General features: G+C 38.3%; 2 protein-coding genes across 2 annotated transcripts; both read left to right on the top strand.

Moving 5' to 3' along the window:
* The first annotated feature begins 5,215 nt into the window (after window positions 1-5,215).
* LOC105446508 (ankyrin repeat domain-containing protein 50-like) lies at window positions 5,216-13,102 on the top strand. The gene is made up of 7 exons (XM_030982552.1): window positions 5,216-5,366; window positions 5,664-7,174; window positions 8,216-8,627; window positions 10,562-10,803; window positions 11,759-11,872; window positions 12,316-12,466; window positions 12,936-13,102. The coding sequence occupies exons 1-7, from the start codon at window positions 5,216-5,218 to the stop codon at window positions 13,100-13,102; spliced, it is 2,748 nt and encodes a 915-aa protein (XP_030838412.1).
* On the top strand, window positions 12,799-14,087 carry LOC105446509. The gene is made up of 2 exons (XM_030982556.1): window positions 12,799-13,061; window positions 13,410-14,087. The coding sequence occupies exon 2, from the start codon at window positions 13,466-13,468 to the stop codon at window positions 13,985-13,987; it is 522 nt and encodes a 173-aa protein (XP_030838416.1). The 5' UTR covers window positions 12,799-13,061; window positions 13,410-13,465; the 3' UTR covers window positions 13,988-14,087.
* Window positions 14,088-16,957: the final 2,870 nt, after the last annotated feature.

Raw genomic sequence — 16,957 nt, 5'->3', positions numbered from 1 at the left:
ATTATAAATTTTAGAATAAAATTATAAAACCTGCAGAGAGTTCTTGTTTGACGTAAAATTGTGTCAGCCTGTCAGGTTTCGAGGTTCGTCTACTGAAGATCGAAAGTTGTTAAAATAAAATGATTGTTTTGTTTTGTTACCAGTTACCACTGTGATTATACCGCCAACGTCACACGAAATGGTCTAAAATGATAACTAATGTGACTATCGTAATCATACAATGAATTATGAAATGAATCAATGAGCTTTGTCAATACTTTTTCGTCTTCTGAAGATGAAAAGTTGTTTGAAGAAAACAGTTACTTTTTCTATGTTTCATAATCATGCCATGGGAATTATGCACGAAATCTAAACTGCGTGAGATAGTTATTTTTAAGATTGATATTTACATTTGTTTTAAGTATTAATTCAGCATGATTATATTTGATATCACATGATAGTCAATTTTCGGTGAACAATAATTGTGCTCTCTCACTTTCAAAAATTAATGTTTCTATGATTTTGGTTAACAAAATTGTCATTGAACGCCTAGGTTTAGTCGTTATAGACTAAAATAAAAAGGAATTGATGAGTCTCCCTTCGAATTTTAGATTGGGTGGCTAAGGGGTGTTTTCTATTACAGCTACTCTCTAAATCAATATGATGTCAGCATAATCATGATAATCTTTCATCTTTAAAGCCTTCAAAAGTGATTTTCGGCAACGAGTGGAGGGCTTAATAATGACACCTCTTATTCAATAACCGAATGCTGTCAAAATACTCCACATGACAAAGGTAATAACGTCAGAATTCAACACAATTAGGAAGTCTCAAAGAGTACCAATAATCCTCTTTCATTTTTGCAACAGTGGCAAGAGAATCTCTACGCCGTGCGCTCCGGGCGGTTACCAACTCTATCTGCCATTAACTTACGACTTACGCAAAATTTGGGCTCATTTTCGCGCGCTTCACACCCAGCGCAGACGATAATTCATGCAATTTCGCTTCGAGCGATTGCGATCGCACAAAGAGTAATTCGATAGTTTCTCTTCGCGTTACGTTAGTGTTAGAGGGAGCGCGTGAGGAGAGGAGAGGGAAAAATCGATCGATGTGCTTGGGAGAGGGTGGAAGTTAACCAAAAAAAGAGTGACTCAGAGATGCATTGTGGGCCATTAGTAATCTCTGATGTATCTGCCTAGAGGGCAAAACAGTCACTACTGGAGTGTGGAAACAGTAACAGAGATGAGAATCTCAAGTTTTATTTGACTTGACTCTTCTTACGAAAGGTTGGCGACTTAGGTTTTCCACTCAAGGTATGAAGAATAAAAAAGGCCTGCAGACCAAACATTGGTCACACTTACTTGATAGCTAGTAACAAGTAACACACCAGGGAAAAGGAGACAACGTTAACTTGAGTAAAACTTTGTGATTTTCTTGAAGTCATAATTGAAATTATGAACATCGCAAAAGGAAATTTCGTCGAAAATTATCTGCGATACTCGATTATAACAAATTTGTTTCCACGATTGTCATCAAATTTAAGGTGAATTATTCAAATGCAATACAAAGGAAATGTTTTTCATTATCTCTCCCCATCAATTATAAATAGAGCTGATTCCCCCAGCCCCCATTGCAGCACCGATGTTAAAATATGATATGCATTTTTATTAGATTTGATTACAGTACATCTTTTGGATATAAAACCTTCATTATTTTCATTCATAATTTTGTTTACATTCTGAAGTTCTGAATGTATAAGGAAAGATCAGATCTTTCTACTTTCCTGTCTTTTTAATCTCTATCATTTGTGTATCCTTCCTTAATAGTGAAGCAAACTAAAATAGTGAAAACGGTGTCTCGAATAGAACATATACAAATCGCAAATATTACCTGTATTATTCTAAGATATTTTTTCTCCATAAGTAGTAGGCCTTAGAATTCAGTTGTTCTCAGAAATAATTATTGTTGTGTCATGATCATTTTAGTTACTAAAAAATAATTTTGATAAATGAAAAAGTACGAATCGTTGCACGATGGATAGTTGGAATACTTTTGATACGTATTTTCTTTGTTAAAATCAATTTCTTTAATGTTTTCAAATGTATTTTATGATAGTGTTGTAATGAATAATGAAGATCTCAATGTCTCACCGTGCACAATGTGAAACCAATTTATGTAAGACAAGATATAATTACAAAATGTACGTACATGTATATAGAACTAATAAATATTTATAAAATCGGAAAAGCTATATGCCAGGTTTCGCATTTCTTTTGTCAATTAGAAACAGAAGAAGATTTTTAGAAAACGTGCATGCATATTGCCAAAACACAGAGTTGACCACTTTTTAAGATTAGCATAAGAAATTATTGTAATTTGTTGGCGAATTATGATTATGAGTAAGACTGGGTAGAAGTTGTGAGTTATATAGGGGCCTCATTATAAGAGGAAAGAGAAAGAGAGAGAGAAATGGGGGGGGAGAGAGAGGGATAGATAGAGAGGGGGATGAGAAAAGGAAAGAGAGAAAGGAGAGGAGAGAGAGAGAGAGAAAGAGAGAGGGGAGGCGAAGGGCGAAGGAGATGTAGAAAGGATTAATAGGCATATTACATTCATGACATTAGATGAAATACAAGGATAAAAAGTGTGTATAGCAAGAAAATACTGGACATTAAAGGGATAGTTGAGTCCTGTTTTCAGACCGCAAATGCCTTCAAAGTGCATGCTTATTACTCTTAGTCTTCTCTATGACATTTCTAGTGCCCTTTTGGGACCTAAAATTGCTATAAAGGTAATTTTAGACCCCAACATGTGTAATATTTAGCCAATACAATCATACCAATTCAGCTCCACTTTCAAAAAAATACGGTTACCGTTAATTAATTAATTAATTAATTAATAACAATACATGGGCCGGCTGGTTGTGCGTAATAGTATTTTAACCAACACGACAAAGCCAACAAAAAATCCAACGTAAAAGGCGCTATTTCGTTTTTTTAACGGCTTTTTTAAATTATCGAATTTGTGGTGGAACACAAATATTAGAAATCGTTATGGATATGTCTGAACCGATTTTGATCAAACAAAGATGATTTTGTCATTTAAATTGAATGTTCTTTCAAATTTGACACTCAGTTTTTCATTATCTCACAAAAAAAATTATTTTGTGTAGCGCCCCCTGCAACACAACTCAACTATCCCTTTAAAATCAAAAGATAAAAGGCAAGATTTTTAAAAAAATAGAAGAAAATTTGATACAAGCTAAGGGGAAAGAAAGAGAGAAGTGACATAGAGGAAGGATGGAATAGATTGATATAGAAATGGGAGGAGAGGAAGCCGAGAGAGGGAGAGATATGGAGAGAGAGAGGGAAACGGAGAGAGAGAGAGAATGAGAGAGAGAGAGAGAAAAAGAGAGAGAGAGAGGGAGACATACACAAAGAAAAGAGAGAGACTATGTAAGATAGATTATTACATGTATCATGCGTGTGTGTATTTGACAACAAAGTGAACGCTAATCAGTATACGCTCTTAGAATTAAATTGCATGTAGGTAGCTGCTGGTTGTTTTTAGAGAATTACCCGATTCTTGGCAATGATTTAAAAACTTCAGCACCACAGGTTTTGACCATTCTAGGGGCAATTTACTTACAACAGATATATATTTCATACCATCAAGCAATACGGGGTGATATTCTGAAAACTTCTGACTTTCAGAATGCGGAATTAAAGGTATGTTAAGGGTATTTCAACCCACAACTTAACCTTCAGCAACGACCTTCTCGGATCCAGTACTCCAGTTTGTTAATACAATTTGACATTTGAAGACCTAGGTTACTTTATGCAAAAGTTAAAATATATGTGGATGTTTGAGGTGATTTGAACCATGTGCTAATTAAATATCTGAGATTTTTTGTTCTTTCCACCCCCGATAAAATTTACATTTATAAAAAAGAAAATTTCAAGAAAGAGATAGTTTTTCAAAGTCCATCACTATTAACAATGATATTATATTCTGAACACTTTGAAGGAAAGTGACCACACAATAACAAACCATAATATTGTCTTCTTCATGAATGAGAAAATAAAGGTGATATTTAACTAGTTGTAATCCACCGAAAAAGATCCTCGAAGAAAAATAGAATTGAACCTATCTTGTAATACGTACTACGACAAATAAAATACAAAGACATCCACACCAAGACCAGACCAGACAACCGATAACATTACCCAGAGGCCAAAAAGAAGTCAGTTTCGACTTTTTGGAGTCGGTGCGAAGTCGGTTTGCCAGTGTGACTAAGGTATTAATCATTTCTCGAAAACCGACTTCAAATCGACTGATTCTCGGCGATTCGGGGCAACGTAATAGTGTGTCCGGTCTGCTGTTCGTCTGGTATCTTCTGTCTGTTGAACAACCCGTAAATCGAAATTTCTCTATTTCATTTTTAGAACTCATTCTCAAGAATGAGGATTTTAGTTCATCTTCTTTAATTACGAAATTCTAAGTATGAATTCTATATGAGAATAATGAAAGTGAGCAAAGGGCTCGAGATGGAGTGAGACGAATAATTAGCACTTTGTTAGAACCTTATAATGCTTAATTGATGGCGATACAATGACAAATTTGGTTTATATTCAGCCAATTCTAGAGAAATGAAGCGAGTACTCTACATCAGCAGATTACAGCATTACACATGTAGAGTGTTAAATAAAAGCGATGGTAGAGATTGTTTTCTTTATCATTCTCTGTCCCTTTCGTCTTTCTCTCTTTTTTCTGTTTTCTCTCATATTTCTCATATGTATCTGAGTGTGTGTGTTTGTTTGTGTGGGGAAAGGGAGGGGGCAGGTCACCCTAGCACTGGTTATGAATGAGGCGTAATGAAATATTGATCAGCCATGTTCTTTCTCCTTCGCGCAGATCTAAAACCAGGTATATTTCAGGCCCACAAAAAAGATAGAGAAATGGCAAGGCAATAGGACTCTATAGTCGCAATACGCAGTACAGTAATGTAGTCAGACTTCAGAAGCCAATATGGATATGAATGCAAAGTCCAATTTATGTAATGCTTTCATATACTCACGCTTGAGTGTTCCTTCAGAATAGAACAAATATTATCGCTACTAAAGGGTACGGGCTAATGTACACAGTAGTTCAATGTCACATGACAATAAGTAACATGGTGTTTGGAGAGCACGGTAATATCATAGAGAGAAAAACATTGTGGGTGTGAATTACGTTTAACATGGCACTGTTTTCAGCAGCAGCAAGAGGAGACGTCCTGAAGATACAATCATTAATCGGCTCAGACGGCAAGTCAGAGGATTCGGGAGGGGTTGATGTAAACTGCTCGGATAAGTCTGGCAAGACACTCCTTCACATTGCTTCGGAAAACGGTCATTTGCAAACGGTTAAATGGCTTACGAATCATGGAGCAAAAGTGAATGTTGTCGATGCTAACCTACAAACATCGGTTCACTTATGCTCAAAGAAAGGCCATCTTCATGTGGTAGAGCTGTTAGTGAACGAAGGAGCAGATATTGAAATTAGTGATACAGATGGGTTTACAGCTCTTCACATAGCATCATCTCAGGGTCATCTTGATATTGTCAAATACCTTGTTAGGAAAGGGGCACAGCTTGACAAATGTGGCAAAAACGACAGGACACCCTTGTATTGTGCTTCTCAAGAAGGCCATCTTGAAGCCGTCAAGTATATCGTGAACGAAGGAGCAGGCATTGACATTAGTGATAATGACGGGTTTACAGCTCTTCACATAGCTTCATTGGAGGGGCATCGTGATATTGTCAAATATCTCGTTAGTAAAGGGGCAGACCTGGGGAGACTTGGTAATGATTACTGGACACCTCTACACCTTGCCTTAGACGGTGGCCATCTTGAAATCGCAGAGTACCTTTTGACAGAAGGAGCCAACATTAACACGTGTGATGAAGGTGGATGTACACCTCTACATACTGCATCACAAACTGGTGATATTGATGGAGTGAAATATCTCACCAGTCATGGAGCGAAGCTGGATAGGAGCACTGAAGATGGCTGGACCGCACTTAGTTTGGCTTCATTGGGGGGACACCTTGACATTGTCAAAGTTCTCATTAACGAAGGGGCACAGCTTGACAAATGTGACGAAACCGACAGGACACCCTTGTATTGGGCTTCTCAAAAGGGCCATCTTCACGTCGTCGAGTATATCGTGAACAAAGGAGCAGGCGTTGAAATTAGTGATAATGGTGGGTCTACAGCTCTTCACATTGCATCATCTGAGGGTCATCTTGCTATTGTCAAATACCTCGTTGGGAAAGGGGCACAGCTTGACAAACGTGACAAGAACGACAGGACACCCTTGTATTGTGCTTCTCAAGTAGGCCATCTTCACGTCGTCGAGTATATCGTGAACAAAGGAGCAGGCATTGAAATTAGTGATAAAGACGGGTTTACAGCTCTTCACATAGCTTCATTGGAGGGGCATCGTGATATTGTCAAATATCTCGTTAGTAAAGGGGCAGACCTGGGGAGACTTGGTAATGATTACTGGACACCTCTACACCTTGCCTTAGACGGTGGCCATCTTGAAATCGCAGAGTACCTTTTGACAGAAGGAGCCAACATTAACACGTGTGATGAAGGTGGATGTACACCTCTACATACTGCATCACAAACTGGTGATATTGATGGAGTGAAATATCTCACCAGTCAAGGAGCGAAGCTGGATAGGAGCACTGAAGATGGCTGGACCGCACTTAGTTTGGCTTCATTGGGGGGACACCTTGACATTGTCAAAGTTCTCATTAACGAAGGGGCACAGCTTGACAAATGTGACGAAACCGACAGGACACCCTTGTATTGGGCTTCTCAAAAGGGCCATCTTCACGTCGTCGAGTATATCGTGAACAAAGGAGCAGGCGTTGAAATTAGTGATAATGGTGGGTCTACAGCTCTTCACATTGCATCATCTGAGGGTCATCTTGCTATTGTCAAATACCTCGTTGGGAAAGGGGCACAGCTTGACAAACGTGACAAGAACGACAGGACACCCTTGTATTGTGCTTCTCAAGTAGGCCATCTTCACGTCGTCGAGTATATCGTGAACAAAGGAGCAGGCATTGAAATTAGTGATAAAGATGGGTTAACAGCTCTTCACATAGCATCATTCAAGGGTCACCTTGATATTGTCAAATACCTTGTTAGGAAAGGGGCACAGTTTGACAAATGTGACAAAAACGACAGGGCGCCCTTGTCTTATGCTTCTCAAGAAGGCCATCTTGAAGCCGTCAAGTATATCGTGAACGAAGGAGCAGGCATTGACATTAGTGATAAAGACGGGTTTACAGCTCTTCACATAGCTTCATTCAAGGGTCACCTTGCTATTGTCAAATATCTCGTTAGTAAAGGGGCAGACCTGGGGAGGCTTGCTAATGATTACTGGACACCTCTACATTGTGGTTTAGACGGTGGCCATCTTGACATTGCAGAATTCCTTTTGACAGAAGGAGCCAACATTAACACGTGTGGTAAAGGTGGATGTACAGCACTACATGCTACATCACACACTGGTAATATTGATGGAGTGAAATATCTCACCAGTCAAGGAGCGGAGCTGGATAGGGGCACTGACGATGGTTGGACCGCACTTAGTCTGGCCTCATTTGGTGGACACCTCGAAGTTGTCAAAGTTCTCGTTAACGAAGGGGTAGAGGTTGACAAAGCATTCAGGAACGGAATGACACCCTTGTGTCTTGCAACAAAAGGAGGCCATTTGGATATTGTCGAGGTCTTACTGAACGTAGGAGCAAATATTGATAACTGCAATCGAGACGGGTTTACAGCACTCCACATAGCATCATTCAAGGATCATCTTGATATTGTCAAATACCTTGTTAGAAAAGGGGCACAGCTTGACAAATGTGACAAAACTGACAGGACACCCTTGTCTTATGCTTCTCAAGAAGGCCATCTTGAAGTCGCCGAGTATATCGTGAACAAAGGAGCAGGCATTGAAATTGCTGATAGAAATGGGTTTACAGCTCTTCACATAGCATCAATCGAGGGTCATGTTGATGTTGTCAAATACCTCGTTAGTAAAGGGGCAGACCTATGGAGACTTACTGATGATTACTGGACACCTGCAGGCCTTGCTTTTCATGGTGGCCATCTGGATATACATAACTTTATTTTAAATAGAGAAGCCACAAAGATCGTTAAGTTATTGATTAGGTTTGACGAGGACCACAATGACTACCTTCGCAGTACTTTTGGTAGTGAGGCTTTCCCTAACTACATGCCCCGCCCATACTCCCGACCATACGATCCATATCTTACCAGTCCACAAGACATCTCTCGCTCCTCGAGGAAGAGCATTACAGAAGAGACAATGACTATAAATCTCGACGAGTGCAGCATCAAGGTTCCAATGTCACCAGACGATCCGGACAGAACCAAATATATCACAGCAGAAGCATTGACCACCATTCCACCTGACTTAAACCTGGAAAAAGACGAAGTTATCATCTCAGTTGGGCTTAAGCTATCCCCTCCTGGTCTTCAGTTTCAAACTCCGGTGGAAGTCAAGGTCTCGCATAGCGCCATTTTCACCAACCCAAACAAGGCAGAAATTGTGCTATACACCCGAAGGACTGGTAAGATCTTCCTTTTACCATAATCTCATATTTCCATATTAATTCATTTCCCTTCGGTTCCTTTTATTTCCCTCTCTTTGTCTAATCTTCTTTGATTCGCTCTTAGATTTATATTGAATTGAAGGCGTATCGATATACATAAGACAAGCCTATGCTAAAAGTTGCCTTCTTCTTTGTATCAAAACTGTTGAGATGTGGTGGTCTCGTGGATACGTCATGGACTGCAGATCACAGAATTCACGGTTCGCGGCACCAATGTCTCTTGCAAGACTTTTAGATCTGAATTTGCCACTCTCCACCAAAGTGTTATATGGGTACCCGGCAAAGGTACGCTTCATGGTACTTTCCCATCATCATGTAATATGTAATTACGTGCATTACATCGCGTTTAAACATTGAACGCAAAGAGATATGAGTAGATCAACAATGCTGCACAGAGCTTGCGTGGCGCTGCACATGACTTGCATAGATCCTGCACAAAAATAGCACAGCCAGGCGCGATGGAAAAAATATAAAGTTTTAAAACGTGACTTGAATACAAGTTTGCCATTGGCTACATTTTTTAAGGCGTCTTATATCATAGATTATTAAAATTGCCCTTGACTTGATTTCTCGAAGGCCTTTGTGATCGTGTTTGATAAGAACAAATTACATTTTGACATTAACAGTTTCGAATGTGATGTCCGTTATGAATAACGGACAAACATTACAAGGTTAAACACCAGTTACCCAATTCTGCATAAGACTGCATCATCAGTTTCGAACCTGCAGTCAAACAGCTCTGTCATTACAGATCACAACAGTTTGTTGCTACATAATCATCGGCAATTTTCAGGATCATCATCAGCACTCTATCCATCTTCACCTTAAAGGGATAGTTGAGTTATGATGGGGAGGGCGCTACACATTTTTTTGGGTGAAATAATGAAAAACTGAGTGTGAAATTTGAAAGAATATACAATTTAAATGACAAAATCATCTTTGTTTGATTAAAATCGGTTCAGAAACGGCTAAAATATCCATAAATATAACCATTGGTTATATTTACTGTGTTATTGTGTTATCCAGGGGTGGGGGAGAGGAGCGTAAATAGGGTTTCCCCCTATGAAATCCACATTTGGTCAAATTTCCGCATTGAAATTACACATTGATCTTTTAAAACTAATTATTCATTGCTTTCTTTAAGTAAGACTGAAGCAAATTTCAATGAGAACTTTGCGCACAGTGCAGTCTCTGTAACAGGTCCATATCTACCACTGATTATTGTCGGTAATCAAGCTTTGACCTGAACTTTCAAAGTGTGAGTGGTATCGCGATGAAATGATCTAGTATACATTTCTCATTGTATTCAAACATATTGGCGTCGACTAATTAAATTTAAGTGTAATCAATCAGTTAATGTTCTTTGGTCAAACAAAAGAAAAGTGGAAGGGATCGGGGGAATATGTTGTGGCAGTGCAGAGAGCCCCTGACTGACACGACGAACACATCAGAATTACGACAGAGATCTTCTCACAAAATTGATCTTTTCTTACTTTCTTGGTATCATATGGCCTCACTTGGATGTTTATGTTTTTCTCAGAATTTTCTGTTTTACTGAGTTTTACTCGATAATCTTCTATTAGAATAGAAATTCACTGAAAGGAAAAATGTTTCAGTTGTTATGTTTGAAAAACTTATAAGTCGCAAAGGTCTGACAAAAATGTTAAATGCATGATCTAATACATAAAACAATTTGTTAATAGCCAATCATCAAACAGCAAGTGACATTTTTCTTGTACGAAATTGCTTATGAATAAACAATGACCCTCCGTCTGCAAACCTTACAAAAAATATTTTTCTCTCTTTATTATATGAAAGTAAATCCCAGAGTATTGACAGTTCCCTGCGTAACACAATTAACACGGTCCCCTATTTTTTTGTCTTGTTGAAAGGGTCTGATGAATTCTCAAGGATAGTTCCTGCTCCTGACAAAGCTGCTCGGTGTGTAGTCGCAAAGAATCACCTTACTCTGTACATAGACCATTTCTCGGAATGGTGGATTATCTCCTTGATCAGGAGATACTTCATCGGTAAGCGGCTCATGTGTACGCCATACGTTCCCCTGTCAACATACAGAGACGTGTTGAACCGCATCTACCTCGTCATTAAAGACGACTTCTACGGCATGCAAGAGGTATAGTACAAGAATTAAACATATATTTCGTATTTGGCCATTCATTTTCAGACCTTGTCCAATCGATTTCATCATTTTGCATCTAATTTCGTCAAAGTCAAATCATGTTCGTCGTCTTTGGCTGCCAACTTACGATTGCATGAAGCAATTTTGTCCTTTTGCAACTGATTTTGGTCAAAGTGTCATTCAAATACACCCCTCGATCGTTATAAGGTCATGTCTGTCCAGCGAATTTGAATGAAATTCTCTTGTAATCGATTGCACAATGACGAACTTGGACCGCACGGTGAGACGAGTTCGAATGAAATCTGACGGAAATAAATGGACAAGCGTTGATTTTAATTAACTATTGGCTAACTTGGGTGACATGATTTTTAAATTAAATTTGACATTTGCACGATCCCGGATTCCTAGGGTACAATTCAAGTGCAAGAAGATGCATCTGAATTAAATAAATGTTAAAATGAACAGGAAATCCTATAGTAAGTTCATGGAACTTACACTGTAATTGTGTTTGTTTAGTAAACACTGGAATTGGTACAAAAAAGTTTTATAACCATATTTATTATTATTAACAGATAACTGTCAATTCAATTCAAACCAGATAAACGTTTCACATCTTGGAGTAGATAATCATTTCGAGACCCATGAACGATTAATTGCCTGTTTTGTGGAGGTGTCTTGGTATAGTCGTTCATTCAATTGAATCCAAGGGTTAAGGGTTCGAATGCTAGCCCGGCACTAACGTTCTTTGATAAGACATTAATCCATATTTTACTCGAAAGTGTAACCGAGTATCTGGCAACTGCTGGAGTATATTCCAGTGCCCTGTGGAAGAACAGCATTTTTTCAAATTTTGTTCTCGATGTTTTTCAATTATTATTATCATTATTATCATTGTCATTATCATTCTGTGTATATTGGTCCGTATGATATTGTGTTCAAATTTTTGCAGGATACCATACGAGACTACAGGGTAGCCTTTCCTGGTGAGCAGTACTGTGTATATTGGGGAAAGGGAGCCCTATTTGTCAGACATTTGGAAAACGAAGAAGAGGTGTCAAACAAGGTAAGAACTTCAATATAAATGATTTTGTTGTTTCTCCCGAAGGAAATTATCCTGACAAACGATCGTCCGTTACTTATTCTGCATGGCCTAATATACATTGTTCTACATTACCAAAGACACGAGCGGCACTGAACTGATGAACGTTCTGCATAAGCGCAATGTTCATTGCACAGCGCTATATCTCAGGGTCTATTTGCCAACAGTGTGTAATCCGATACCTTAAAGCCTATCCGCACTAGTTTGGCCAGGATGGATTAGACCTCCCTGCATGGTCACTGATAGGTGGTTATCTTATCAAGTCATCTCTCAATTAACATAATAAAAAGGGGGCCACGTTGGACCAATGGTCACCGATTAGGCATTGTTGGCTGGGTGCAAGTAGCTATAAGTAGTGTAGTGGGGCTATAATACGCTTAATTGATGTTTATCTCTGACATCCTTAGGAACTTGAAGAATGTGCTTTCTTTGACATGACGACCCATCGGATGTCGTTCACTCTTCAGCCACGTGAAAGGATAGTATCCGGAGTTCTCGTCACTCTCATCTTGAAGCAAAAAATCACCAAGGATATCGGCTTTACAGTATGGTACAAAGGTAATATCAATGATTTTTTTTGTTGATTTTTTTTTATATAGGTTCGACATCACATGAGCCTGCAGACACTAAGGGTAAAACTATGGCCTATCAGGAGCGGTTCTGAAGAAATACATGCGAATATGTTTTTTTTTTTTGGGGGGGGGGGGGGGGGGGGGGGGGGGTAATTAGAACCGCTACTGCGGCCTATATTCCTGGAAGTAGCCTATGTTTTAAATCATATCCTTTACTGTATTATTGATGTATTTTCAGATCCTATGATTTTTACTCTGTAAATTGAACAATTGTATATCTACACTTCATGTTCCATGATATTATCTCAATCATGTCAATACAAAAGAGTTATGAAATACAATTCAAGGGTCGACTTACGATGATAACGGATCATTCAGAGTTCTTTACAGCACAAGTCGGGGGCTGGTTTAATCATTTTCTTAAAGCTTTTTTTGTTTACGTTGCTTTATTTCAGATAGAAGTAGTCCTACTGAAGTCCTTACAAGACCTAGGCCGTTGACTCCGCCATCGATAGAGTTACCGTCATGTGAACATGCCTACCAAGTCACAGATGACTTGGTAACAGAGACAGAGACAGTTGGTAAGGAGATGAAAGATAAAGCCGTGTTCTGGGTTCGGTAACATCACAAATGTCAATTGTACCTCCAAAAAATTAAGCTTATCTCCTCAATCAATCGTAACTTTAAGGTGACATTTGATGTTATGTTACAGATAGTAAAGAACGAAATCCTTTGGCAAAACATTAGTGTTTATAATTATGCTACGCTCGATCTATGTGTAATAAGTGGGCAGGCTACCTGAAACGGTTGCTGGACCTTAACCGGGATAGAAGCGCATATATTGTGATATACGCCTCACATGCTCTTCGGAAATTGGAACGATGTAATTGATTTACGTCATATCATCTTATTGTTCATTTTGTTTTAAGCTCTGGCATCATCGACAGTGCCCGTCCATTCATTAGAGTCTGCAGCAGAGGAGACGATGGGAGCCTTAGCCCCACAAGCATTTCCGGCAAACGTTGTCCAAGAATTGGTTCCAGGACCTTTAGCAGATCGAAATATGCACCAGCGTTCTGGAAGCGTCTATATCAACATCAACAATATCAGAGTCATCAACAATTCCCAAGGGAATAATCCTCAAGGAAATGCTGCTGCTCCTGTTGCAATTGCTTCAATAGTACCTCCTACGCTACAGCACGAGCTGCGTTGCCGGTTGAACAGAGAAAGCCCAGCTTTTGAGGACTGGAGAGGTCTTGCCATTCAGCTGGGACTTGAAGAATACATAAAACATCTGGAGCAGTGCAAGAATCCGACTGAAGAACTACTCGTTCTTGCAGAGAGTCGAAAGAAGATTCAGAACCTTGGGGACTTGGCCAAGGCGTTCGAACGCATGAATCGTGGGGACTGTCAAGAGCTCTGCGAGAACTATGCGTTTAAAAGAACAAAGTCAGCTGATCCTCGGAAGGATCAAAAGGAAGATGATGACACAGACACCAGTGATTAGGGAGCAGGCTCAATCTGTTCCATATCACCCTTTAAAGATAAGGTTGAGTTCTGGGAAGAGGTGAAAAATAATTATTGAGCCTTATCATTCTTATTATGCAAGTGTGGAAGAACATCAGTTAGGACATGTTCCCTGAAAAGCATGGCTCTTCAAATGCCTTCATATTCTAGATATGTTATGTAACATCGTAAAACTCGGGGGTAGGATTTTAACGCTACGTGTTCGTGTAGTCCCATATACATCTTTCTGTATACAGTGTTTGTAACTTTTCCAATACTTGGCCAAATTTCTTATCATTTTGAGGATTCCAGAACCTTGCAATAAACACAAATTCGTATATGCTAGATGATCGACCTTTTCTAGCCGATTCCACACCGTTTCTTTCACAATGCAATCGCATGACCAGAACTCAACTTCATCTTTAATCCAGGATCTATGCCTCTTTATTCCTACAACCTACATCTACCAACTACCTGTCTTTTGTTTTTAACAAACAAAATCATTGGATTTGCACGAAACATAATAAAGGTATACTGTAAGGTCCGTATTCTCCTAATTCATTTACGTCCTATCCAGGGTCTAAAATCTTATTTGAAAGAAAACTTAGATCTCTGCCCAATTTTCTTTTTTAAACCACTTTTTTGACAAAAGTCTAAATCCAGCGTCGGGTTTAAATATTTGTACAATTCGGGCCTATAAAATCGACCAAACATTAGTTAAAGAAATGTTTGTTGGGTAAATTATTACTACCCAATATTGCGTAAACCATATTCAATTTTAAGTACATTATACCCATTAGTGTGTAAACTTTTACCCTCTTCGCTGCATCAAGATTATTATATTGCTTGCTATTACAGGAACGAAGAAGTGAGTTTAACTCTTGGCATATTCATAGATTTTAAGAAAGCAATTTTTAAAACATTAATCTACATATACTGACTAGCAAAACTCTCTAATCATGGCAATCAAGTTTAACCTTGCGCATGGTTTAAGGACTATCTTAGTAACGGATTGTTCAATGTGGTTAAACGTTATCCATAAGATATAAGATAAGATGTGGTCTTCCACAAGGATCAGTACTATAACTCTGTTTTTTTATTTTTTTTATATATAATTGATCTGCCATCAGTAACTAATTATTTCAATTTGCTGCTGTTTGCCGATGATTCTAACATAATTCATACTTTTCCAGCTGACCAGGGCGAAATTTATGTGGATGAAGTACTGAACAACACACAGAAAATTGTTGCATTGCTAAAAAACCTCAATTAAATGAAAACGTTTTTCATGTCGATAAGTGGAAAGAGTAAAAATAGGTATTTAATGGTAAACTGAACATAGCTGGAGAGGAAATCTAAGAGGTTGACGTTGCCACTTATGATAGGAATCTGCCATGGAATAGTCATTATCGTTAAGTAAATTAGTGTATCAGGATGAAAGTTAGAGTACTTTGACATTATTCGTTATCATATAAAACGTGGATAAAACCACACAGGTGTGGGGAAGCATTATGAAGAAGCATATTTATTAAAAAGCATATTGTATTCACAGAAAATGGCAGTTCGTGCTTTTTTTCATTTAGAGAGTGAAGAACTTATACAGCTCCACCACTTTCATGTTTGATCTGTTTAATAAAAGTTTGCCTCATATTTTTTTTTGTATTGTATTGTATTGTATTGGTTTATTGAGATAAAAATCATTGGACATGCAGCTAAAAGCTGAAATTGTTCAATTTACAGAGTAAAAAGTACATGGTATAACATTGCATTGATAACACATTGAAATATATAGAACACTTATCAAATATTGTGTATATTTAAATACGATTTACAGTTTCATTGATAAATATAAAATTGTCATTCGTTTTACATGAGATAGAAAATTGATAATTAACAATTTACAGGTTTATTGCAACAGTGATACGTAGGTGGGATAACATTTAGATGTTTATACAGATAAAATACGATAAAAGATAAGATATTGAAGCTAAGTTTCAATATTGGTTGCAAGGTGATGTTCCTGAATTAAGCGAAATTGGCAAATTAATATTACATCAGAGAGTATAAAGTGAAGAAACCTTGAATGAATTAAATATAGTGATTATAAAGATGTAATGTTGACATCGACAAAGATAAATATTAACAAAGTGATGGTCCTGAATTCAGCGAAATTGGCAAATTGATATTACATCAGAGAGTATAAAGTGAAGAAACCTTGAACGAATTAAATATAGTAATGATAAAGATGAAATGTTGACATCGACAAAGATAAATATTAACAAGTAAATAGGCTACTTCACATTGATTGAAAAATTCTCAAGTTCTGTTATTAATTGATATTGCACATAGAAGAAGAGATACGAAAGTAGCAATCAGTAGATGAAAATGCATGTGGGAAAATAATCAAATACATTGTTTTGATGACTCGATCTTTGTTAGTTTTAGTTCAAAGATTCAAGGTGAATTAAGCAGTCTAACAATAGTGGGTATCGTTGAGGAATAATACCGGGTAGTCCGACAGAGGGGGGTGTTGAGAAGATGTGAAGAGCGTAGGCGACGAGAGGACATATCACTACGTAAGGGAGGAAGAAGATCACGGTGCCGGGGAGATTTCAACAGACTACGGGCAAAGGAATCCAGTAGTTGTTCATGACGCTCCGACATACGACAGAAGGAGAGGTGCTCTAGAGCATGGTCGTAAGAGACATACTGGTCCTTCATAATGATGCGGCAGACACGTTTCTGGATTTTCTCAATATCATTGTACTGATTTGCAGTGATGCTTGGGGACCAAAGGGGAGATGAATACTCCAAAAGAGGACGTATGTAGGATGAGTAGATGTTGACTAGGTCACAAATTGGGACGGATGCCTTTCGAAGACGACTTATCATAAATACTCGCTTTCCCGCTCTTGATACTATATCACCAACTTGTTTGTCCCACTTGAGATTGGATTGTAAGTGCACGCCC

The sequence above is a fragment of the Strongylocentrotus purpuratus genome, unplaced genomic scaffold, assembly GCF_000002235.5.
Source record: "Strongylocentrotus purpuratus isolate Spur 01 unplaced genomic scaffold, Spur_5.0 spur5_scaffold_12, whole genome shotgun sequence".
In the NCBI taxonomy this organism is placed as follows: domain Eukaryota; kingdom Metazoa; phylum Echinodermata; class Echinoidea; order Camarodonta; family Strongylocentrotidae; genus Strongylocentrotus; species Strongylocentrotus purpuratus.
This window is presented reverse-complemented; position numbering and strand designations above follow the sequence as displayed.